Raw genomic sequence first — 27,769 nt, forward strand, 5'->3', positions numbered from 1 at the left:
TTTATAAACAGTACTTCACTATGTGTGCCATATACAATGCACGAGTAACACATAATTTATTTATCGTATTCCCTTACACATAAAAACGTAACTGTCAAACAGTATCACTATACACCGAATTTCTTGTATTTGCTAACTATATTATAATATAAATATTATTTTGGTGTTATTACGTAGTTCAAGCGCCAAGGTTTATTTTTGTAGTTTCGCGAATATAAGTAGGTAGAGCATCCTTAACATAAGTTTGAAGCATAAGTATTATTTTAAACAGTAAGTAGATGATTTTTAAAATTATTTTAAAATATACTTATTTACTGTTAATATGATATTAGGTACTGTAAGTGGTAGCAATATTGTAAATTCATTAATTTATATATATTTAAAATATTATATTAAGAATTTATTAAAACTTTAATATTTTCTCGGCGGTTGAACTACTTGGTTTCGATTGGATAATTATATAATTAAAATAAAATCAACGCTCATACGCCATAACACTTTATACATCAGTTAACAATCATTATTGTCAGTTATAAATCTATTTTTATGAATTTTATATTTAAATATAAATTCGCATCTAGTAGTTAGGCAGTTTTAAAATAATTATGTTTATATTATACATTCAATATCTATTTAGTTACATATAGCAATAAGGTGCATTTCCCTGAGTCTTATACATATATGTATAATTTGGTACGCTTTGTTGTAACTTGTAGAGCTTTAAAGTTGGGTAATTTCAAAGAAATTGCATCTTATTGGTCAATGTTTCTACTAGTATGCTTAAAGACGGATGGAACTAGCACATTCAGTAAATCACTACGGAGTTTAAACGCTTATGACACGAACCCTACCGTAAAATAACAAAATTTACCAAAGTTGTTCATACACTCGTTGCACAACGTAAATGAATATATCGATGAACATGACCACCTATCGATACAAAACGTGCAAATGACACCTCACGTTATCACATAATTACGTAAGAACAGTTCGTAGAAAAGTACGAGTGACGGAATTGAATCTGGTAACACTATGCCAAAATGTGTGACGTCTTTTGTCGATTTCTTGTTCCTTAAAAAATGAGTAATTTTTGCTGCATTTGGCCTTTGTAGTTCTGTAGGTAAGTAGCGTAACACATTGGAAGAGCAAAGCTGTCTTGAGCATTAACAAAAAGATTACAACTGTGCGATACTGTATACAAAAAAGTTTATAGTCAAGTTTTGCGCGCAAACGACAATTAATACAATAGAAAGGCAAGCCGTATCAAGCAAACATTCTGGCGTAGTCCCATCTCAGAGTGCACACATTTTGGTATAGTCCCGTGTCACCGTACAGTTTATTGCTTGGTTACGAGCGCAGTTGCGAGGGGCTGAGCACGATCTCGCCGTCGGGTCCCGCGAACGACACGTTGCGCGGCGGCGGCCGCTTGCCCGCGCTGCTCAGTGCGGACACAGACGGGCGTGGGGGATTCGCCTGAAATTAATTAAAATGTGTATGGATTGTAATTAACGGTAAACTAAGGAAAGTGTGAAAATAAAAGCAATTGGAATGCAACCCGTCAATCGATAAGGAAATTCTCTGGCTAGGTGCATTGCAATCTCTAGTGTTTTCTCTTAGTAGTAAATAAGTATGTTTCAGCTTATCGATACTAAGTAAAATATTCACAATACTTAATAAAACTACCTACATGTTGTACAGGTATTTCTGCTGCATGAGGACAGTTTGCTTCACCCAATAGCCAATAGGTACTTTGTTTCAGAAAAATACATTGGAAAGGTCCAATATAAATACGAAAATAGTGAGTTTGCAAATATTTTATATTTGGTATGACTATTAAAAATCTAATCCAACGGAGTTATCTAATCCACTGGCAGTATATTTTATGTATACCTGCTACACGGAGCTAATTACGTGCACCTGCATGACTATAATCTATAGTTATTATAAAACTGTAGGTTGCTGGGTGTGAGTATAAATTTACTGCACCGAAGGTAATAACAATTTTTCACGACTTCAAGAACCTTAGAATTAAATGATATAATCATATCATCATAACTAGGTATGTTTAAAATCTTGTTGCACGAAAATAATTTCGATTCTGTAAGATTAGGAATTTTAAAATTATTAATTTGTTTATTGTTAAATTAGAGATTGTCATATTCATAGTCGTTCAGGAATCAGGATAATCAATATATACTGTGTTTGTTAATCTGTTGCATGATAACATGTAAATTGAATTAAAGAGATTAATATCAAATGATGCGTTTATGTCAAACTAATGCGCAGGCTGGTTACATAATGCGTGGCAATGCACATAACTCAAAGTGTCAACCTGTTGCACGAACAAATAATCATGTTTTCTCTGATCTATTTTCTTTAGGGACAAGTAGGTAATCAGCTTTCTGTATCCCACCAGACCCTTTTTTCTTCGTTTCCACTCAGTTCTACGCTCATCATGCATAGCATTCTGTTTCTCAAACTAGAAAATCGATCAGTGAAACAGATGTATAATGCATCTGCCCCTTACCCCACTAGGGGACATGGGACTTTACTTCCATATACAAACCTGCTGCACTAGCACAGTCTGCGGCTGTGGCTGCGGCGGGGGTGGCGGGGGTTGCGGCGGGGGCGGGGGCTGGTGCGTGCGGTACCGCCGGAGCCGCTCGTCCTCCTCGCCGCTGGACAGGCTGGACACGTCGCACGAGGACGCGTCGAGGCGGCGCGCGGGCGAGCACTGCGCGGGGCCGGCGCGCGCGCCGCACCCCGCCAGCGGCATCTCCTCGCCCTCCGCGCCGCCTGACAGTCTGCAATAGAAACATAGAAATATCCTAAATCGAGATACATGGCGACGCACTGTCGACGCCTTTTGCCCCACCTAGGGGCCTTAGGATAATATAAACATAGAAATAGATAAATTAATTGAGATTTAAAACAACAACACCCCACATAAATGATCAACAAATAATGCAAATAAAAAACGGAATTCTGCTGCGCGACTTGTTAGTTGCCGACAAAACACATTCATACAATTAAATATTATGCCTACATACTAAAACAAAGCTTTCCGCAGCCTGTGTGTCTGTATACTTAGATCTATAATATTATTTCGCAACAAATTTTGATGTTTTTTTTTAATAGATAGAGTGGTTCTTGAGGAAAGTTCAAATGCGTGTGCGCATTTGTTAGTGCTAAGACCTAGTTAGATATTATATTATAAGTGCCACTTTCAGTAAAAATGATAGATAACGTACTTCTCTAGTACGCAGATAAGTCGAAATGTTGAAATATTTTGAAAATTACATATCTCAAGGTTTTTTTTGAACACAGCTCTGAAAGTTTAAACTCTCTATAATTATATATAATTTATTTATAATTTAATTTAAAGCTTAGTAGTAGACATACAAAAGTTACCAACCTTCTGTTCTCTTTGTGGTTGGTCCGTCGTTTGCAGCACGGCTTGGCGCAGATGCAGAACATGATGCGCAGCAAACAGCACGCCAGCCCAGCAACTATGAGCGACGGGCCCACGAGTCGCAAGGCTGGCGTCTTGAAACCCTGGGAAGGCTGCTCTTAATCAAATATGTCTCTAGGTTTTGCTGATACTTCAAACAAGATGCTCAGTGCATTGTGATTGATCTTTGACTAGTTTAATCGAATTTGTGTTCAAGATTTTTATTTGTGAAAGATCAAATAATTCAATTACAAGCTATTACTGTTGTAGCGGAAAAACACTTCATTCCAATAAACCATGCTGAAAATAAAGCTTTCAATTATTATAAATAGATGTACAGTAATCAAAATACATGCTGAAAAAAAAGGTGCATTAGTTTATTAGATAAGTCTACAGTACATAAAAGTAACAAGAAACAAATTTTTCATGAAAAGAGATCTACGACTATTCAATAAATGGATTCCTTTCCCTTAACAAATATGAATTCTGAACCCCAGTATACAAACATTTGATAATCAACAGTGCTAGTGCAATTGCCTCCCACGTTACTACTAATCCCCAAGTTTAAAAACGTTTGATAGTAAAAGTGCCAGTGCAAGTGCCTCCAAGAGACGCAACTCACCTTGTCTCCAGTCCCCACGAAGTATACCACCAGACCGACGGCCAGAGTCGCCAAGCCTGCATACAGAAGCCGGGCCACCCCCCACGGTTCGCCGTTCGCCTCGTCCCCGTCCGATTCCGAAGACGACCCGTATGACGCGTCGCGCACCTTTAAGTTGAAATAATTCTATAACACAAACACCACTTAATAAAATAGTCACTAAACTGTTAAGCTTTAAGAATATAAGTTATAAAAATATATTACATACCTTTCGAATCTGCAAGCACGAATATACGCAAATGTCATCGATAAATTCTTATTACACGTAAAGTAGATCATACCTTACCTCAGGATCATGCTCATTAATATATTATAACTGCCATTAAAAAAAAACCTTTCTTTTCATTTTCAAAATGCATTTTTTTAACATTTTGAGTTTATACTCTAGCTCTTAGTATAATATGTTGGTACATTATAACAAGCTTATTGCCCACGTACGATCTGTTTGCAAAAGATAAACGCCAGTGTTAGCCCTCCAAATTAAGTTTTAAGCACATTTAATTAACCTCGAGGGAGCGTTGGACAGTAAAATAAGGCAATTTCAGACAGCCTTACTTCTAATACCTATAACCAATCAATATTTAAAATGTAAGATCTAAATAAACCTTAATTAAAGTTACAAATTAACTTTTTACATAATAAATCAACATAATTTATAGCCTAAAACATAATCTCTACGTCTACGACCTACATCGTAGAGGCCTTTTGCTACATATACACGTAGCTTAAAAATATTAACTACGAGGAATCAACAATTCATAATATTATGGTTGATTTGAGAAAAAATAACTTAGCATTATATTATATAATTACATCAACACACTTAATACGATACAATATCTCAAACCATGCGATTTATCTACGCCAAATTAGCTACGCATGATTGGAAAATGTAACACACATTATTCGACTTTGCCCATATTAACTTATGTCTTATGTAAAATTATAATTCAACAATTAGATAGAGAGATAAACATCAAATCTGCTCAAATACTTCATATGAACTCATGCGGTTACTACGTCGAACGATTAGCCACGCATGATTACGAAAATTCTCTGAACCCAACTGAAATAGTTGAGGTACTGCATTCTATTTTACATTTCACACATTAATATATATACACACATTAATATATAATATTAGCACACAATATCTCAAACCATGCGGTCTACATTGAACACTCAGGTACATGATACATCCACATAATTGATTTCCGAGCCTATAATCCTGGGAGCTAGTTCAACCAAAGAATCATATAGGGATTAAGTACATAAAATTAGCTCACATTACCTCAAACCATGCGGTCTATCTACGATGAACACAGGTACACAGCAATTCGGATCATTGATTCCTGGGATACTACAACCAAATTAGAAACACATAAAGATAGCACAATACCTCAAACCATGCGGTCTATCTACGTTGTACGCTCAGCTACGCGTGATCGGAAAAGATAACTTTCATTGGGTACCCGGTTGTTCCTGTGCCACTTGGCCCGGGGGTCCCGCCTGGCCCCGGGGTGGTCGCCGAGCACCGAGCAGCGCCGCGCCGCGCCGCCTGCGGCCCCGCCGCCGCCGCCAACGGACAGAGCCGCTGCTTCTTGCCATGCTGCACGCCCGGCGGCGCACTGGAATCACCGACCAAATATGTTATAATAATTATACACTAGGTATTTAGAACCAATGAAAAATATGTAAATTCTTATTTAATAATAAACTGTTTTAATTTCGTTCCGTTTCTGCTTTAATCAGTATTGATTCCGAGAATAAACTGTTTATTGAGATAAAAAGCCGAAGAAGTTTCATTCATTTGTTTCTTAGCCTAAAGAGGGATACTTGGTGAAAAAAGTAAATCAATTTTAATTATTATGTATTTCAATTTTCAATGTAGAGGATTTTCATGTATGGTTTCTTTTTTAATAATAATAGTTATAAATATAATCGTTATAGTTAGATGAAAGAAGTTGTAGTATCATTTTTTTTGCTGATATCAGCGCCGCGACTCTTAGTAACAAAATATTATAAAGGAGAGCTTTAACTTATTCAATGCAAAGAACACTTCAAACTACAATATATTATTATCTTGTGTTTCTTTTTAGTTTTGTCGTAATGCAATGATGCTGAATAAAATATTATATTCTACATTATATATTTTATCCCCGATCGTACTATTATAATATTATGGAGTAGCTTAGACGTTAAAACTATTGTGGGACTTATCTATTCTAGGAACTATTACTCAAGGGAATTAGTATAGGTACCTACGGCAAGTTCCATCGGAAAATTAAACACACTATTTTTATAATATCTTTTCATTTCTTATGTCTAGCTATTCTCCGTACTACATAGTATTTATAATATTATGATAGGAAATACAGAAACGACAGAAATGAAGAGTTAGGATTTTAATGCGAATTTCTGTAGTTTTTCACATTTCGTGACAGGCTAGTGGAAATAAAAACAGAAACCTCGATTCAGGTTTATGTAGTGTGGTTGTTACAGGAATGCACACTAAGCTTCTGCAATTAGCATAAAAACGTTTTGTATTCTGGATTGGAGTGTACATTTTTTGCTAAAAAATATTTTTTCATTTCATTTGCCATTCGTTTCTCACTAAAAAATTCACCGTCGCTAAAACTCAAAAATTGCATGATGTATACAAGGATGATGGATCGGAAAAAACAAACATATGGTTAAAAAAATATTAAATTGGAATTTTACTATTTTTTAAATCATACTTTATTTTGAAAACTGTTTAAAAACATTAATAATCGAGGGAACCAAATACAGAAATACCATAATACTTCGAGTTAGTAACAGAATACATTGTTTATACTAGTCACGATTTCGATAAATGAGAATATATAGGCGAAACACGGGTAGCTGTAGCCTGTTTATTGGAGGCTTGGCAATATTTCATGTAAGAACTGATCGCGGTTGTAATAAACGTGGCCCGCTTAGAGAGATTTAGCGTTGTAAAGCATATTTGGTGGTGAGCGACGCGAGTTCCGAATTCTTTTGTTTTTAATAATAGGTATAACTTTGCTATTCGAATATAAGCGTTTGTAATGCTACTTCAAAGTCGTTGGTCAAAAGTAAAAATAGGATAGATGATTAACGTAAATCTTTCCAATCATCTCATAAATTTACTCAAGTCTATTTCTGAAAACCAAATTTTCTTTATTACGTTATATAAGTGTCCACACGTACGTTTCAACAACATTATTATTTATTATAAAATTCCAAAAATTTTTGCTTACTTAAAGTGTAGCTTGATGAATTCAAATATTTTCCTAGCTCTATAACTCAGATCTCGGCATATTTTGGTTTACAAAAGTGATTGAAAAACGCTAAAAGCTTAAAACGCGAATATTAATTCGTATCCGCTTCTCGCTCCGCCCATACTATAAACTAACCATAACCATAGTCTGAAAGAGATAAGTGATGTATTTGTTTTGTTTTTACAACTGCCAGAATTTTATGCCTTGGTTTATTGCAATGGAATAACTGGCGATAACATTTTGATGATGATGTGATAAGATCTTTTGAGATGGGATTTGGAAATTTTAAAAACTACATACTTACATATTAATAGAGCCAGAACTTTTTTAAAGTACTTAAACTTTTTGCACTGCTACACACATTGGGTGATTACTTCTATAGTATTCTTGACCTTTTATATATTATTTAAAATTATTTCTCTAAACTAAAATGATATAATTATTATTCTGATCGTGGCATTCAAAGTAGATTGATTGTGGCAATATCAACTACTTTGTAATTATGCATGATTTATTGTTTAAAAGCCCCATTTACTTGCGCTGGGCGAGTCGTATATATTATAATAAGTTTATGGCTACACGCCACTTCACTTGTCTAATGATACTCAATTTATGTGGTGAAATATAAAAGTGTAGAGGTTATTCAACTCTTGGACTAAAATTTAAAATAGTAGATAGCAATTAGTAGCATGACCGAACTTTAGGCATAAGAATATTAACGGGTGTTTTGTGACTAAATTTGTGTTGATAGAGCTTTTTACTTAATATAAATGATAAAATTATGTTATGCAGATGCAAAAGTCTTTTTGAATAAATAAAATATGGTTGAGTGTGATATTTTCAGAAAAATTTTCACACACAGCTCGATCCCATACTAATCTAACTACTTTTTACTTGTGTTATGGAAATCTAATGGCTAATAAACATACATATAATTTTAAATAAATGCTTATATAGATAATTAACACCCAGATGCAGAGCAAACATCGATGTTCATCACACAAATATTTGCTCTGGGTGGGAATCGAAGCCACGACTGGTTTGGATGGCAGGGTCACTACTAACTAAGCCAACCAGTCAGTCATGAATTTTCTATTGATCTCTTCTTATATGATTTAAAAAAATAAATTTAAATTAATTGTAACAAATAGATCTTAATGATTCCGAATACTCAATAGTATAAATCCTCATCAATCAAACAAAACAATACACACTTGCTTACCTATCTTAATCTTAATACTATTATAAAGGCGAAAGTTTGTATGGATGTATGGATGTTTGTTACTCTTTCACGTAAAAACTACTGAACCGATTACAATGAAATTTAGCACACATATAGAGGGTAACTTGGATTAACACATAGGATAGGTTTTATCACGGAAATCCCACGGGAACGGGAACTATGCGGGTTTTTTCTTTGAAAACGCGGGCGAAGCCGCGGGCGGAAATCTAGTAGTGTTATATTGTAAAGGAATCTAAAGTTTGTAAACCTCCGTACCAGTTGTTTACCGTACTGATTGGAGATAACAGCTAACTACGAGCTAACATGAGCTATGTACTGAGAATAGCTCTCGATATCGTATTATTACTTTGTATTGTTATAATAATTGCAATTGAAATTGAGACTTGTTTTATTTATCTGTAAACCCCTTCCGTATTATCCTACATTGTTTTGTACAATAAAGTGTTGTAAATAAATAAAAAATACTATAATATTATATTAAATAAAAAATAATATAATAAACAAAAATACTATAATATTATAGGTCACAAGAAAGTTTCTCTCTCGTATGGAGAGAGAGGGGTATGCTCTGATTGACTATCTACGTATAGAGGTAGATTATAGTCTGGATAAGCAAATAGGCTTCTTTTAACAGGGAACCAGACTAGAGAGTAGAGACCCCACGAACACCAGCTAGTGAAATAATACTATAACAGTATGCCTTTTTCAATATATTATAGGTACATATTTTGTTTTATATTTGAAGTACCCATATGTGAAAATTTATTGAAATGTATGGCAAATAAAATTATATTTTATTTCATAGTAGTTACCTAAGTATTGATCTTTAGTTCAAAACAAAGTTATAAAATTGAGTAATTTATTTAATAAGTAGGTTCATCGGTCATAAAGCAATCAACATACAACAAAGAAACTAAAATAATTTTATTTTATAACCTACACCACACTAAACTGATGCCACGCGAAAGCAATAGTCGAGTGGGGCATGGTACATAATATAGAGGGTGTCCCACTGTTGGTATACGAAGCTCAAAGGAGGTTATAGTTTTGCATATGCTGACTACGTAAAAAATACTTATAAAATTCCAGACGCAGTTTTTTTTTCAAAAATAGAATAATAAAAATATAAATAGATGAATTCTTAAAACTCTATGTGTACACCCATAACAATGCAGCCCGCCCCGCTTAATAATTTTTTTTATAAATCTTTTGATGTAATTTTGTTGTTGTATTTTTACGTGATCAGTGTATGCAAAACTACAAGTCCCTTCGCGCTTAGTATACCTATAGTGGGACATTTATATTGACTGTATTATTTATATTTATATACGGTTATTATATATATTTGGACTAGCTTTCCGCCCATGGCTTCGCCCGCGTTTTCAAAGAAAAACCCGTTCCCGTAGGATTTCCGGGATAAAACCTATCCTATGTCCTTTCTCGGGTATCAAAATATCTCTATACCAAATTTCATGCAAATTGGTTAAGTAGATAGTTAAGGCGTGATTGAGTAACAGACAGACAGACAGAGTTACTTTCGCATTTATAATATTAGTATGAATTACTGCGTTATTTATTCAACTACTTTAGTTGTCATTGGAATTTCTCATGGGAACGAAATGTTACCTATGGACATAGTATGCTGTATGTGAATCTAAGTTTTTTTATAGACCTACCCATGAAATTAATATTTCTCTATTTTGCGAAATATGTATTTTTATTAATTATTATGCATTTTTGAATCGTTCAAAATACGTGATAAAAGCTCTACTATCCTTTTAACGGTTATTCATGAATGCTTATTCACTAATAATTACTTCAAAATTACTTCTAATTGCTATTTAAAAGTTAGGACTCGCAATTAAAACTGTTGATTACTTGCCCATTATGTGCATTGACGTATTTATTTAGGTCAAGGAATCGTGCTCTAAACGACAAGTAAAAATATGCAATTATAAAATACCTAGATATAAACAAAAGCAAATCAAACATAAATCAAAAGAAAATGTTTTTTCATATTTTATAGGTTTGGTCCATCATAATATACCTATCTCTATTTTTTCTGTTCAATCTAAAAACGTAGATACTAGATGGATTTCGACAAAATTTGATTGGCAGGTTTTCTAAATATTATATTTCAAGCGCGTCCATAAATAAATGCTGATCTTATTGTTTATTATGAATAATTATCGCATTCAGAACATCCTTATTTAACGCAAACAAAATCGTGGGCGTAAGCTTGTCTACAATAAGTCTTAAACGATCTTTCGCTCTAGGGCATTAATATCATATCTTTTCATATTAAATATAACGAGGAGTTACTAAATTAAAAACTTCCAAGCGCCTGAAACCTGAGCTTTAACGAAACAAACCAAGGAATTGGGTCGAAAGGTCCTTTCGAAATAAAGTTATAACTTCGCAAAGGCGAACGCTATTTGAACTGGTACCTAGAAGTTTCTTTGAGGTTGCATTGCTATTTTAAAGTTGGTGCCGAGCAATAATTATTCATATTTTAATTATATTTGACCCGACCCTGTTTGTTGTGAGCAACCCGGCTTTCTAATTTTATAGGAAAATATTCGAAATTTATTACCACCTTTTTAATGCATGTTTAGCAATCAAATGCTTGATACGATTAATCCAATTTTTTGTAATAGTAATAGTTTATTATACAAAAATACCAAATATACGATACATTGATCCCCTAATTATTAGTAGGTCTAATTTTATGGCACTCTATAATTACGCTTGTTGATATTAATTCACCCGTCACAAACATAAATAAATAAAAGAAACAAACCTATGTATCGATGGCACCATCAAATATTTTTAGAAGACCCTCTCTTCACATCTTTTTTTTAAAAGTTCAATTATTGTAATTAAGTTGACTTCACACCTTAGCTTCACAAAGTCATTGAGACCATTGTCAATTTCTTTTTGTCAAGACTTTTTAAGTTTTTAAGATAACGTATTTGAACATCCTTATAACTTGACAATGTCAGAAATGTGCTTGATGGACCGGGAGCTGCCACTTTATAAAAACAAAATAAGCAGTCACAGTCAGTTTCTGGATTGAGAATTATCGATTAAACGTATAAGCAACAATTAAGTATGATTTGGTTCGTTATTAAGGTCAAATACTCAATGCAGAAACCGGCCATAAGATGTCGAAAGAAAAGAATATCCACATTTTTCAATAGTTATTAATGTGTGAAATAAATCTACCAAATTCATTTTTATTGAAACCTTCACTAAAACGTGAGTGGTCTCTCTTTGGTAAAAATCTTTTTTCTCAGTAGGGATTACTGGTAAAATAGTAGAGTCAGTAGAGTTTATTTCAATTTATCCATATTATATGGATACCAACAATCTACATATTATACAATACTAGTGGTCCGCCCCGGCTTCGCCCGTGGTACATATTTCGCAATAAAAGGTAGCCTATGTCCTTTCTCGGGTATCAAAATATCTCCATACCAAATTTCATGCAAATTGGTTCAGTAGTTTAGGCGTGATTGAGTAACAGACAGACAGACAGAGTTACTTTCGCATTTATAATATTAGTATGGATATATACAAATGAGGAATCAAGACAAAGCTCTATAATTTTTTCCCTTTCAAAACTATTCACTCAATACGAATTTTGGCAGATCCAAGGTCGTTTATTATGTAATCTCGAATCTTATTCTGCAAAAGCAGTAAACCACTGCAAATCCGTTTACACTGTAAATATTTCGCAATTAAAATTTTTAAAGTTTGCGTGGCTTCCGAAAGTTTCTAGAGAGTGGTCGTTTACTCGCTTTTTGAGATTAATAGTTGTGTGGGTGTTTAAACGAGTCATTTAATGTAACTCTTTACTATAAAAATGAATGTATATTTAGCATATTGATCCAGCTATTATAGGTCTACCAGAATCTGATGGCATTTTTATATTTAAGAAATAAAAGAATTTCATGTGGCAACTTTATTTGACAACTATCAAATTGGTTGTCAAATTATTGTCTTCTTCGCAGTTGATGAATAATTTTTAGGATTTTGTCTAAAAAATCTTCGAAAATTTCGAAAAAGCCTGTGCGATCACAAGCCAGAGGTGTTGTTTATATGTGTATAGAAAAATATTCGATGAAGAATGGTCAAACACATCACAATTTTCAATTTTGAAGATTTTATTGGTAAATTCGACTTACCCGGTTTGATACTTTAAATTAAAAATATTATAAGTAGGTAACTATAATATTGTTTGTTGATTACAATATAATTTTATGAAAACTTATTACAGGAGTTTCCAATTCGGCTATTCGTCAAGTCCAAGCTGTCCAATTCAATTTTATAATGTGTGTACTTGTTAATACTTACGAAAATAAATATGTATAGTTTTATTTTATTTTTATTTTATTTTATAAAAAATTATAAGCAATCTAGTTTTGATCTGCATTATCATTACATCTATATTTTCACATGGCATAATAATAATGAATATACAAATATAGGTACATATAATATGTGTAAATAATAATATGTATTACCAATATAAAAGTAATATGTGTTCCTAAGTATGTACCTACATAATATTGAGTGGATATCTCATTATTAAATACAGTATTGTCCACTTATGTAGTGTGTCTAATGATATCGAGGACAAAATAAAAAATAATAGTATCAAGATCGTTCAGTCCATTTTCCCGAGGGTTGCACACTCTAAATTTTGATTTCCCTAATTGCCATCAGATTCTGGTTTACCTATAACAAGTATTAACTTTATAGGGATACGAAATAATGGTATTCAATACAGTTGCAGTTAAAAATTGATAAAAAAAATACTCTTAGGGCAAAATAATTTAATCCAATATCCTTTCCTCTATTAAATGAACATAAAAACAATTGAGAATCTCATGGTTGACCAAAATAAAATTTGCATTTAGAAACATTTAAGACTGTTTCATAAGATCAGCAATAATGTTAAATAGATCTCCAGAGACTACCCAAGATCTCTTTACTCTTATTTGAATACGCGATAAAAACAAGAAACGTTGAATCTAATGCTATAAAATATTCAGAAGATGTAAGTTCCTATATTCTCGCCTTAAACTTCAACAGCAGCTGCTTTTCTTACACGGAAATGATTGCATTAATAAACAATGACTATTTGAATGGACTTTTTAACATTTGGGACTTTCTCTCAAAAGCGATTAAAATTTTTTAGAACCGCAATAAAAAGGGTTAAATTTTGAGACCTTTTGTACTTTAAAAGATTAAAGCTGAACTTTAAATTTATATTTTACTCAATGAAGGTAAAGAGACAAAGCAAAGGTAGAAAAATTATTAAGTTATCTAAGATTTATGCACAAAAAACCTGTGATATAAGGTGCAATTAATGTGCACAAAAACACACGAAACTATCAAGTACCTAAATGCTTACTTAATTAAATGATCAAAAGTATTGAAAAAATGATACCAACAGAAACATAATTCCATGTAGGTATATGTATGTCTATATGGCGGTTTTAATTAATGCATTGGCCATTCAAAGGCACTGTATGGTAAAACTATTCCCATGTCGCTACTGACCCAAAGCATCAGGTGAGTTGCGAAGAATTTTATACGGGCAAATACGTTTTCATTTCTATGTAAATGAATGTGACACTATGAACTAAAAAAACCCTTTTTACTCCGTCTACACTAGCTAGAGTCCACGTCAGCGTCAACATTTCAACAGAGTATAAAGTTAAAATGTGAAATAGTGCTGATACGTGCTGAATACATATAAATGCATAAAGTTTTGAATCTACAGACTGTACCTACTACATTTTCTTTTTTTTTATTAGGAGGTGAAGGTTTTCCTTTACAGCGATAGAAATCAAAGGATAAAGGGAAATAAAACGATTTCTGTCTTCATTCTGTGTAAGTTTTCAGAACACTTATTTAGCGCTCGTAATAGGTATGTTTTGATATTGTAACAGTGTGCTTAAACCGTCCTAAAAGAGCGATTCCACAAGGAACTTACCTAAAGCAAAACTGTAATATCGTTACAGATTAAGTTGCTTCTTTTAAACTTGAAGTTTCCTACTTTTTTAAAGCATCTACCACGTACTTTATTTTCGGTATAATAGGTGTTTATAATAATATTCATTTTTCGACGGATTCATCGTCATTTTCACTGCAAAGAAATAGACATTCTATATACATACCTAATCCAAGTTTACTAGCGATTTATTTACTAGCGATTTGGTTTTAAAATTTTGTGGTTCTGCCAGTTTCTTTGCGATATCTTAATTTACTAATTGGATCCGTGGTGATTTGTATAATGTCATAGTTATGGAACCTCTATTTTAATTGTAAATAGCAAGGATCACACACACACACGCCACACTAGATACAAATAATTGATATATTTAAGGGTGTATTTCATATCAAGTGTGAAAGAAACAAAAATATTTAATATTGAAAATAAACATTTCATCAATTTGGGTCAGTTGGTTTTAGTAATAAACTGAAAGATAGACCATCTTATTTCCTTTGTAACCTTTAAAGCCTAAAGTCTAGAGTCTAGACCATTGTTAATCTAGGTAAATGGATCCTTATCGGATTAACTAGTACTTTAGTATCAAAGGATCAATTATACAGAATTGTTCAGTACTGATGGAAAACACGCCAATGATGTATATAATATTTTAAAGTGAAACTTTTATTACATTTTCTCAAACTTTTTGGTCTGTGTAGCGCATGTCGCGTGTATCGCGGCTGCCGAGTAGGTATACCTACTCGGCAGTCGACCGTCACGCGACATGCGCTACACAAAGCAGTGTGCGGAACCGTTCGAACAGTTTCACTTTTACCGTCGTTTCATAAAACCACACAACATTTTTCTATTAAGGAAACATTGTATAGTTGATGAAATTGAAACAATAAGTTGATTTATGCTTTATTTATATGTACGAAATATTTATGAGTCATGCTCCAAAGGTAATTAGTACAAATATTTCCTAAAATTTGAACTCTGTTTTTATTTTAATTTACTTTACTAATAATGAAAAATACTCCACACAAACTGGTTTTATTATAACGTTTTTGTGATCAGATTCATGCAAATAATGTTCAATTCCATATTTTTTTCTTTTGTTTATTAATTGAGTTTAGAGAAAATGTAGTTCAGCCATCGAACGCAGGCTTCAGAAGATATTAGATATTATAAAAGACGGAGCATTTTAATGACACCATAATTGTTTTTCCTGAGAGAATATGGGTACGATATATTTTATGTTGTAAATATTGCTTGTTACACATTATAATTTTCTATGGTATTTTTTTGATTATATTACTTATATATATTTTGGTTTTCGAAATATTTTGGTACCTTCTTTTAGAATTACGTACCATATTACTATATAGTACAAACGATTAATATATTTGTAAGAAATGTTACCTACTAAGTATACTATTATTATAATATAGAGGAAAGATTTGTTTATAACGAATTTCCCTAAAAAATTACTCAATGGGATTAAAATTTCAAAGGATAACAATAATTAACATGTCGGAAGCCATAGAATTAATACTTGATTTTGCCCACAGGTTTGTCCGTGGATGAAACAGCTGCAGCGTGGCACAGAGTAATAGAGGCTGACCTCTCCACTCTAGAAAATTATATCGATGTTTTGCTATACATTCAGGGGATAATATTTTAAATGGAGAATTCAATTAATTAATATGACACGGTCGGGCGGCTCGCAGTTCATTATCTACCGATAGCTCCAACATCATCAGACTCAATTATTTTGCACATAACTTGCGCGAGTACCTACTTTAATGGAATCAATATGAACAGGCAGTTTATGTAATCGATAAGTGAAATGGTTGTTATGATTAAATTATAAAAAATTAGTATTAGACTACTTATAATTTTTTTTGCTATATATATGAATTTGTATGGATGTACAACTGTCGAGTTTGATGTACAATGTTCTTTTCTAAAGAACCTATAGGATGGAAATTGGAAATTCACAAAAAAACAATTGTACTTATAGTTGTCGTTATGAATTTTTGATTGATTTTTTTCAAAATAAACTGATTCTCAATCTGAAAGTCTTAAACATATTATGTTATAACGATGTAACTGTCATGTGATGTCATGTAAATACCTATAACGATGTTAAGGTACCAGTAGTAGACTTATATTTTATTTTATCATGAAATTGTAGAGTAGGTAATTTCCCTCAAATAGCCTGGAAAATCGCTCGTGAATGGCAAGGTCCATTTTATAACTAAATTGTAATTCTATTCACTCCACAAATATATTATAAATAACACATGTTATTTCGTAAATCTATAGGTACTAATATTATAAAGCTGAAGAGTTTGTTTGTTTGGACGCGTTAATCTCAGGAACTATAGGTCTGAATTGAATAATTTTTTCAATGTTAGATAGTCCATTTATCGAGGAAGGCTATAGGCTATAATATATCATCACGCTAGTACCAACAGAAACAATAACTTATAAATTTTTAATCGTATTTTCGACAAGTTTATGTAAACTGTTATGAATTTAAAACAATGTTACTAAAAGATGTTCAGAATAGCGAAACTTTATAGCAAAGTACATTATTTTCGCACATTTTCCGCAAACATAAAGGTGAGGCAGATATAAACCTTCGTGTCCCAGGTGTAGACGAAACTGCATGTAGCTCATAGAGATACACTTTTCATCATGTCGTATTATGTTTAAAGTACATAATATATAATATATCATTGTATAAAGATTTTATAGGCTTGGTTTTATATATTTATACCTAATTTAAATACGCTACTATACCTACCGTATAGTAGCGTAGCGTATACCTACATGTAAAATTTACATGGTGTTTAATTTTCGGTAAACACTCATATAATATATGAGATATTCAACAATTATACTGTAGAATAAGCGTGGTAAATTATTTCAGAATGATTCAAAATTGACAATTAATTAAATCCATAATAAGCGTGTTAAACAAATTATGTCTTAATTATTCAAAATAGGTAATTCATTAATCGATCATAATTTACCACTTATCTTTGTGTAATAATGTCCTATAATATTTATTTATTTATTTATATTATCTTATCTATATCTTGAAAAACAATCTTAATAAACGGTCATAAAACGTAAAAAAAACTGCAAACAAAAGAAAAGCGTTAACATGGATAAGTACCTGATACAAGCATATAATGAATCAATTATGAAGCCCATTCCAAGGTTTCATTATCTCTCTTGCTCCCAGTTTCATATCACGGTAATTGTTTCGTAACCCTCATTACATTAATATTCAAATTTCAGAGCCAGCGGCATTTTTCATCCGCTACTATTTTTGTAATAACTGTAGATTATTCGTAGATTAGCTAGATATAGGATATTGCTATTTTTAATGATACTGAAATGATTTGCATTGTATTATCAAATCTCTATGAATGGAAGACTTTCTCTAATTAAGTTTTTGCTCTTAGTTCTAAACTGGACATTGTAAAACAATATGAATAAGTACTTTCTAGGAAAGCAAGACTACAATCTAAACAGTGGCGAAAATTTTTCCATATCTTATTTAAAAATCAATAACAATCACATATAGCTACAAAATTGATAAACAATATTTCCTACAAACGTCCGCATCATTTGGATTATAGAGCCAAAGTAACTAGCTAGGTATAGATCAACAAGCCTGTGAACTAGAATAATAGCCTATATACAAAGCTCGTCTATACAATAAGACGTGCTACCCGATAGCACAATGTCTGCCTAGACCCGTATATTTGTTTATTCTCTCAAGATACAATCGAACCCCTATGTAGGGATTATCTCGAAAGAGGTTGGGATAAAATTACTTACGAAAATTTTATTAACACGTATTAGCTTCACCTGTATGTTTGGTTGTGACTCTTTCAGACTTGAATTTGACCCGCTATTGATAAACAGATTTAATTCAAATTTTTTACACTTATCAAGGATCTGTGACAATACAATAATTTCAGGAGTTTATTATTCTGAATAATAAAAAATATTTCTTTACTTTCAGTTGATTCTAGCAATAAAGCGTGTTTTTAGTTTTTTAAACTATATTTAGATTTATCTTAAATAATTTGTGGTTACTTGAAAGTTGTTAATAATAATATAACTTGAAGTAACTGGAGGCAGATTAAAGATATTGGTTTAAAAGTCTACTTGAATAGTGAAGTTTCACTTTACAAGTGGACGGCCAACTAGTAGAAGTTTCGAAGCAAAAAGCGGACACTATAATCATTGAGATTTTGCAACTTATTTCTTGCGGGAAGACTTATTACTACTAATCTATCAATTTGTGTTCATACCTTATTCGTTTACGAAAGTATCATTTAAAAAATATAATAATATCATAACATCAATTAATAATAGGGCATTATTTCGAAAACAATTTATGATCTTAGTTATTCATAGTCTAGTCATATTATTTTAAAGTACTTCCAGCAAGGATAAAACATCTAACTTAATTGGATAAAAAAGAATCTTCGCATCTGTGTTCGACACAATAAAACGAACTCAGCTAGCTTTTACAAGGAAGAAAATGCAACAAATTGAATGGCTCCTCTTACAATGTATTTCAAAGCCTAGCATATTGACAAAGGACTCCGCTCACATAATAATACGTCATTTGCCACGTCATACATCGATCGAGCATTGATATCTGCATAGCGTAGTAGATCAAGAGCCCACGACGGCCAGACTTTCCTTTCTTTCGGAAAGTTGAAAGTTTCTCTGTATATGTCTCCTATACAGATAAGAACGACCAGCGACTATCAAGTTTGGGTTGTGGTTACTTTGGCAGGAAACAGGTAGTGAAGGTGTATAAAATAGTACCTAACTTTCATTATAGTTTAAAAGCTAAATTTTATATATGTTACTTGGGGACCTATAAAAAGACATTACCTTAAGAGCCAGACAGTTTTCATGGTTCTTACATCTAGCCAGACACATTTAAAAAATAATTAACATATCATCAAATTCACATAACTACCTAAAAGCGTAACAAATATGAAATAACCCACTAAAAACATTAGTTAACTATAATTATTAAAAAAATAAAAGTATAATATATAAGTAATAAAGTTATTACTTATCTTTTACGGGGGTTTATGTTGATGAAATTTCACGTATCTCGATGACACAATAAAAAAGTCATCGGGATACGTGAAATTCCATCAACATAAGTCTAAGTAAAAGATAAGTAATAACTTTATTACTTATATATTATTCTTTTATTTTTTTAATAATTATAGTTAACTAATGTTTTTAGTGGGTTATTTCATATTTGTTACGCTTTTAGGTAGTTATGTGAATTTGATGATATGTTAATTATTTTTTAAATGTGTCTGGCTAGATGTAAGAACCATGAAAACTGTCTGGCTCTTAAGGTAATGTCTTTTTATAGGTCCCCAAGTATAACATATATAAAATTTAGCTTTTAAACTATAATGAAAGTTAGGTACTATTTTATACACCTTCACTACCTGTTTCCTGCCAAAGTAACCACAACCCAAACTTGATAGTCGCTAGTCGTTCTTATCTGTATCGGAGACATATACAGAGAAACTTTCAACTTTCCGAAAGAAAGGAAAGTCTGGCCGTCGTGGGCTCTTATATTATAGAGCCTTGACACGCCAATCCTGTCACTAACTTAACTCGGACTTAAAGGAAACAGACCAATAGCCATGGAAGTTACATGTGCTCGAACCATTAGCTTACAGAAGTTTATTTATTATGATGTTAGGTAGGCTTCGTTTCGGGCAGCCTTCCAATATCAGTTTCTTAAACTGTGGTACTACAGCTATCAATTCATTGGAAGCAAAAAATATAGAGTAAACTTAGGTTAGATTTAAACTACGTTGAGAGAGTCACTGGTCAAAGGTCAAGTTTGAAAAGGTCAAGTTAAAATTCTTGTACATATTTTATTTTTCTCACAATTAAAAAATATCAAACGAAAATCAGATCAAACTCACTTTATATTTTAACATTATCATTAGTGCTGTGAGAGTGGACTTCGAAAGCTCGGACAAAGGCGATGGGGCCTTCGTTGCTTTCAAGTTGATACTCTATGAAGTTATCTACCTTCGCCAATATTAAGTTGACCTATTTCCATCGTTTTTCATGGAGAGCTCTTGTTCATAGCACGCTCGAAACAAAGGTCAGTTTTTGGCCTATTTAAGAACGTCGCATTATTGTAATTTAAATTAATGAACTCAACATTCTCTGGGTTCAAACATTAAAGCCTGGGTTGGGATTAAACCACAAAGAAATATGATAGGACTCTACCTGTACCTTTGTTTGAATATATTTGAAATTCGTTACGCTATAATGATATTATTTCAATGAAAATCTACTAATTTTATGAGGAACTAGCTTCCGCCCGCGACTCCGTCCGCGCGGATGTCGGTCTTCGCGTGGATGGTTTATTTCTCCATTTTGAGTAACTCTGACAATGACATCTTATAAATATCTATTGGACCCAAATACGGCTAGGCCTATAATAATACGCAACGTGTGTTCGCGGTTCTACAGAACAACGTCTATGGATAAAACAGAAAAATTAAGATTATTTTTTTTTCTACGTATTTTTCCAGGATAAAAAGTATCCTATTTTACGCCCAGGATAATAAGGTATAATTGTACCAAGTTTCATCGAAATCGAACCGTTAGTTTTCACGTGATGTCTTCACATACAGACAGACAGACAGACAGACAGACAGACAGACGGACAAAAATTTTTTTAATCTCATATTTGGGTTTGGTATCGATCCAGTAACACCCCCTGCTATTTATTTTTTCAATATTTTCAATGTACAGAATTGACCCTTCTACAAATTTATTGTATGTATAGAACAGAATAGAAGATGCATGCAAAATTACAGCTTAGCCGCATTTGACTATTTAATAGTGGAGCAATGAGACTTTGAAATGTATAATAAATGAGTTTGCAATCGAGTATAGAGATTGGAGTTTCTCTAAGGTCAGATGGAGGGTAGATTAAATAGTCGTGTAAAAGTATACATAAGAAAGTGTTGAGGCGGAACAAAACTATTTTATGAGTTGGGGATAAGTTAAGTCAAATAATTAAATATTACCTATCTACAGCTTAATTATTGTAATTTAAATGTACATTAACACAATTGTTTATTTTAAAATTTAGTATAAAAACATTTTAACACATCATATTTCAAAAAGCTTCCTGTAATATTTAATGCAAAGTGTGTAAATATAAAAGAAAGTGTGGACACGATGAAATTATCGCATGATAAATATGAAAATATAATTAATATCAATGACGTAAAGACAAGTTATGCCAAGCCTTCGTAATTTTAATTTCATATAATGGACAATTTTACAGCGTTTAGAATATATTTTTCCCGTAACTTAAAACATAATTTTGTGTATTTGAATTTTTTATAATTACAGAAAATAATGTAAATTTTTATTTTTATTGTTGATTGCAGTTGGTACATAGTTATAAAAATAAATAAATAAATATTATAGGACATTATCTTTTCATTCAGATGATTATAAAAACTGTAGTTTTTGACATTATCGTTAGTCCAAAGTCTCTATATTATAATTACATATTAATGTGAACTGTGTCCCATACTATTTCGCTAGATGATTTGCAATATCTTAAATCTACTTTGCAATATCTTAGAATACATACCATACCGATCGGTCTATATGTTTACGTTTTAATAAATGTTAAATAGAAAGACCATATTATATTAGATACTAAATACTATAGACAAAATTGTAGCTATGCTTGTTTATTACTTTATTTAAAAAAGGAATGACTGCAGATTAATTGTCTAGAGTAGAAGATTTATGCAGCTCAGTTTGATGAATTATGCATTATGATTAAGCCCAGTCATTTTGTCACTAAACGGTCTCATTACGAATGTGTATGATATGTTGCTCGCTTTGTAGTCTATGTCAGGAATTAATATGTGTTATGCTCTGTTTTAATCGCAATACCATATTGTTTATAGAAATATTTTTAATTGTCCGTATTTTAATTTATACGAACGGATTTCGATACATTCATTTAACGGATAATTCACATTTTTTATTATTTTATTTATTAGAAATCGTACGTGATATTTGGCAAAATGAGGTATTAAAAATTTACTCTATAAAAATGCTGTGACAAATCGTGTTATAAAAACTCTTTTTCAACGTAAATAATTTTGTATATTATCTGTGCGACAGAGCCATTAATTAAGCTCGCTATTAAGCGTTGACAGGGTGGATTGTTTAACCCTTATCTAGATTTCAACAAAGAATATTAAATTAAATGTATACTAAATATTATTAGCTTTTATTCTTTGAAGTGTGGGCAAAGTCGATTAGAAGTAAAAAAGTCGAGAACTTGGACACAAATGAACTGAATATTACTACAATTAGCATCACATTTACATTGAGATAACCATGATACATTGAAACTAAGTAAAATCTTAATTTGAACCTCCATACTAAAATTTGCATAAAATTATAAACTCGTGTACAAGTTAGGAGCAAAGAATTATTTATATCAATAAAGCCTTCAAAAGGCATTTCAATATACACGAACACAGCTGTTTTAGCGTCGAAATTGAATGTATGTTAACAAACATATTCATGTGCAAATAAATTTCGACCTTAACGTTGGTTATTTGGTGTTAAAATTGATTGTAAATATTCATGTATGGATAACATTTTTTTAGCCACAAGCGAGGTGCGGTAATAGCTTCCGCAAGATAGGTGAATGGGTGCTGACAGGGCGCTTTTTCAACGCCTGGATACTCAGAAAGACTCTATATAATCGATGGAAAAGTCGCTTAGCACGCATTTTGTTTTTAATTGCTGTTAGCTCAAGCTTGCACTTCGTTAATTTAATATAAGGTTTTGTTATTTGCACTGTGCAGTTCTTGGAATTCTTGTTACTTTTAGAAATAGAGATATCTTCAGGTCGTAATGTAATTGAACCGCGAACGTAACACTGAAATACAGATATTTATGATTAAAATCACAAAATGTCTGTAAATATAAGTCAAAAAGTTTTTAATTCACTATCAATTACCAACAAGTTGCGAAAGAGGCCATAGGTAGGTCACGTAAAATAAAATAGTACGTTTACCTTGCAGAGACATGATTAATTTAAATGATGAACAGTCTGGAAATATGGAGAAATCGATAATTGCGAAACGGAAGGTTTTAAGTCGCGTGCTTATAAAAAATTAAACTTTTTGTCGCGAGGACGAAACCCGGGTTATCGCTTTCATTGCACGCCATTGTCTTTTATTAGTCGGGATTTGCACGAAATTTTGTCACTTATAAGAATAATAAGGTAACTTATATTAAGAGAAAAATAAAATTTATTTTTAGTATTCGCTAATATTCTTTCGTTCATGTGTTGTATAGATCCTTTCCCTCTGCCATATTTTATAAGATTTGTTTCTAATTCATAAGAATTAAAGTGTAGGTATTTATTAATTAGAAATTTTGCTTTCATTTCAATCCTAAGCTCGTAGATTTTAATCATATTCTAATCTATTACGCAACGTTGCATTTCTATATTTTTTATAAAGACGTTCCCAAAGGAATTCGAAACCACTTACTGATTAAAATCAAACTAAACCACAGCGTAAGCTTAACAACTTGGAAATAAATAATTCAAATGATTTTTTACATCTTACATTTTTAACTGAATATTTCATGTTTTGTCTGAAATACAAATATGTACACCATTCACAAAATTTAGTTTAATAAAGCATTACGAAATAATATTTAATCAATGCATTCATATAATTAAAATAATTACCATTGTTAATCAGAGGATACAATATGTAGCAATACATACTAAATATCAAATAGCAGTTATTAATTATGTACGAGATTTCACAGTATATCAGATTATAATTTAATGATCTGTCTAGCGTTAAACCACGTTAAAGTTTAACAGAAGATTGTCGAATGCAAACTAATAGAATATGCATCGCTTGTACTTGGTCCTGCTGTGCTAACTAAGCTTCTAACAGAGTTGACGTTCCTATTCATGAAATTCCTCAATTTTCAAGCGAATTTTATCCGTGCATTCGTTGATGGCTAAACATTTTATAGGCAACAATTTTCTTACTATGAAATATTTATATGGAATTTAGTGGGTCATAATAATTATTGATGTAATTTTGGACAGAAGCACTTCATGTATCGATAAATATTGGAGACTATTCATAGGTTTTATCAGATATTTATTTTATGATTAAAATAATTAATAGAATAATTACTGGCAATATTAATAGACTAGAGTAGATAATTTTTGAAACAAAAAAAAAATCGCAGTCGGATGAAACCCATTAGAAAAGGAGGGGAATATGATAAAAATGTAAGGAAAAATAAATTACGGTCAATCCGAGTTCGGGAAGCGGGAGGGGGGAGCTTTTAAGAGAAAAAAATGGTTTCTCTCGATTTCCGACAAAACTACAAGTCCTATAGAAAAAAGTTCAATGGCAAAGTTGTAGGTAATTAAAAGTTCTACAACTTTTGTGTTCACAATTTTTTCACATAACCTAAAAATTTAGGTGAAAAATTCAAAAAACCAAGTTTTTGGTCTTTTATTTCTATCTACTTCAAAATTTATTTTTTTTCTACGAAATTTGGTGGAAACTTACTTTATTATGTCCCAAATACACTGTAATTTATCTGATTAAAAATATTTATTTTTTCGCCTTATTTTGAATTAATACCAAAAAAACAACCTAATTTTCAATCGAAAAGTCACCCGTCAAAATATCAGCTTTTTTCAAAAACTTGGGGTGCCTTTTATTCATTGAAATCTCTACTTTCATATGGTGTAAAAAAAATAAACACCACCATAGTAAATGTTCTCAGGAAATGCATACAAACAGTGTGAAAATTAGCTTTTACTAAATCAGGCACACTTCTTGAACTACCTGAAATGTTTTTATCGACATCATTTTGCTTTTGAATATGCTGTAAAATATTAAACTTTGAACAGATAATTATGTTTCTTTTGAAATATTACCGAAAAGCCGATACAAGAGAAGATATAGAGTTCAAGAAGTGTGCCTGATTTAGTAAAAGCTCATTATCACACTGTTTGTATGCATTTCCTGAGAAAATTTACTATAGTGGTGTTTATTTTTTTTAACACCATATGAAAGTAGAGATTTCAATGAATAAAAGGCACCCCAAGTTTTTGAAAAAAGCTGATATTTTGACGGGTGACTTTTCGATTGAAAATTAGGTTGTTTTTTTGTTATTAATTCTAAATAATGCGAAAAAATAAATATTTTCAATCAAATAAATTACAGTGTATTTGGGACATAATAAAGTAAGTTTCCACCAAATTTCGTAGAAAAAAAATAAATTTTGAAGTAGATGGAAATAAAAGACCAAAATCTTGGTTTTTTGAATTTTTCACCTAAATTTTTAGGTTATGTGAAAAAATTGTGAACACAAAAGTTGTAGAACTTTTAATTACCTACAACTTTGCCATTGAACTTTTTTCTATAGGACTTGTAGTTTTGTCGGAAATCGAGAGAAACCATTTTTTTCTCTTAAAAGCTCCCCCCTCCCGCTTCCCGAACTCGGATTGACCGTAATTTATTTTTCCTTACATTTTTATCATATTCCCCTCCTTTTCTAATGGGTTTCATCCGACTGCGATTTTTTTTATCTTTTCATTATTTTCAAAGGCTTCTACCCCAGTCTATAAATGTTTAAATAAAATATAAAAATGTAGAGATCATTTTGTAGTCAATTCTAAATAAGTTTATTATCCTATTAAATCCTGGCTATCCAGTATGCAGCACATCATCAAAAATCATATTAAATCTATGCCCAAAACCTTGGCTGTCCAGCAAATCATCAAAATTTGATTCATTTTTTTCACAATCTCTACATAAATAGAACGCTCCAACAACGCAGCTGAAAAGCGTTCACTCGAATAACTTTATTTTATATTTCAACCTAGCATTATCAGAATAAGTGTGTCAAGTCCTATGCTAGTTAGAAAATAGGGAACATTCATTGTAACAGTAGCATAAATGCAGTACTTGCGAGTTGCGAACAAAGCCGGTCATGAATGGGACGGACTGTCGCATTTGTGATGAATTACTTGTTGCTCGATAACAAAAATTGCTGTAATGCACCTATTGTGTGATAAGCTTTTCCTAAAGCTGAATATCTCTTACAATGGATAGACGGTCTATAAATAGACATGAATGTTGCTAAAAAAAGGCATTGCATTTTTTCTATTTATAGCGCCATTCAGTGGTTCAACTGTATTTCATATTTTTTGAATCTAACAATTATGATTTTTGTGTTTTTGCCCGAAAATATGATGCAGTATGAACAGAGGTTGTCAAATATCATTTTATTATGGCTGTAGCCTGTAGTAGAAATAGTAGTCTAAAATCTTCAACATTCTTTCTAAACATAAGTTTAACCTAAAAACATTCAGTTGAACACGAACATTTAAACACAGGTTCACAATAATTGAAGCATGCATAAGGAAACATAAGTACGTACCCAGGAAGTAGGCGGGTATCTCGGGAAAGGTGCAATAGGCTTCGTAGCCACGTTACTCGGTATTTCGGCCTTGATACCTCGCTTGAGTCGTTGTTTTCTTCGCTCCCGAGATTTAGCTCTTATCATAAGAGCTGCCTGCATACTTGCCAGTTTTGAGGCTTTATTGAGCGTCCACAGATAAACTTCACTGAGATCCGTTACGATTCGAACTATTAACGTTTTCATTAACTAGCGAGCCTAATTAAACTATTTACACAAACACCGATATCACTTGAGTCAATCACAGTATCGATCGTTTTATATTACTAGATATAGATTTAGAATTGGATAGAGATAGGCACGAGAAAAGGCGACGTACTATTTAATCTAATTGAACTTTAACCTTACGATACGTTACGTTACGATATGTTAGTGTGAACGATAATGGAAGCGAGCGCAATTTGGCGTTTTTCAAATGTTTAAAAGTTAGTTTGTTTTATCACTCATGTTTCGTTCCGTATATCGAGTCGCAGTCTTTGATTCTTCGCCTGCCACCGAAAATTCTTCACAATGTGTCGCTCTT

General features: G+C 32.1%; 1 protein-coding gene across 2 annotated transcripts; it reads right to left on the minus strand.

Moving 5' to 3' along the window:
- Nucleotides 1-688: 688 nt before the first annotated feature.
- Nucleotides 689-27,348, minus strand: LOC149906669 (uncharacterized). 2 transcript variants are annotated; one of them, XM_090104871.1, is made up of 6 exons: nucleotides 27,208-27,348; nucleotides 5,585-5,740; nucleotides 4,074-4,220; nucleotides 3,416-3,555; nucleotides 2,567-2,804; nucleotides 689-1,473 (listed from the first exon to the last, which is right to left on the minus strand). In XM_090104871.1, the coding sequence occupies exons 1-6, from the start codon at nucleotides 27,346-27,348 to the stop codon at nucleotides 1,348-1,350; spliced, it is 948 nt and encodes a 315-aa protein (XP_089960997.1). In that variant the 3' UTR covers nucleotides 689-1,347. The 2 variants fall into 2 exon arrangements, with proteins under 2 accessions (XP_089960997.1, XP_089960996.1); XM_090104870.1 differs by having other exon boundaries at nucleotides 3,416-3,564.
- Between the last annotated feature and the right edge of the window lie 421 nt (nucleotides 27,349-27,769).

This window comes from Colias eurytheme, chromosome 8 (genome assembly GCF_061535395.1).
Source record: "Colias eurytheme isolate Ceu_HAF_F1 chromosome 8, ilColEury1 Martin Lab GWU primary, whole genome shotgun sequence".
In the NCBI taxonomy this organism is placed as follows: domain Eukaryota; kingdom Metazoa; phylum Arthropoda; class Insecta; order Lepidoptera; family Pieridae; genus Colias; species Colias eurytheme.

Excerpts from the sequence above, each read along its gene's own strand:
- LOC149906669 (XM_090104870.1), bottom strand. The coding sequence starts at position 27,348 with ATGCAGGCAGCTCTTATGATAAGAGCTAAATCTCGGGAGCGAAGAAAA. Across the intron at positions 4,221-5,584 it reads AGTGGCACAGGAACAACCGG|GTGCGCGACGCGTCATACGG; the intron begins GTACCCAATGAA and ends TTCAACTTAAAG. Across the intron at positions 3,565-4,073 it reads TCGTGGGGACTGGAGACAAG|CCTTCCCAGGGTTTCAAGAC; the intron begins GTGAGTTGCGTC and ends GATTAAGAGCAG.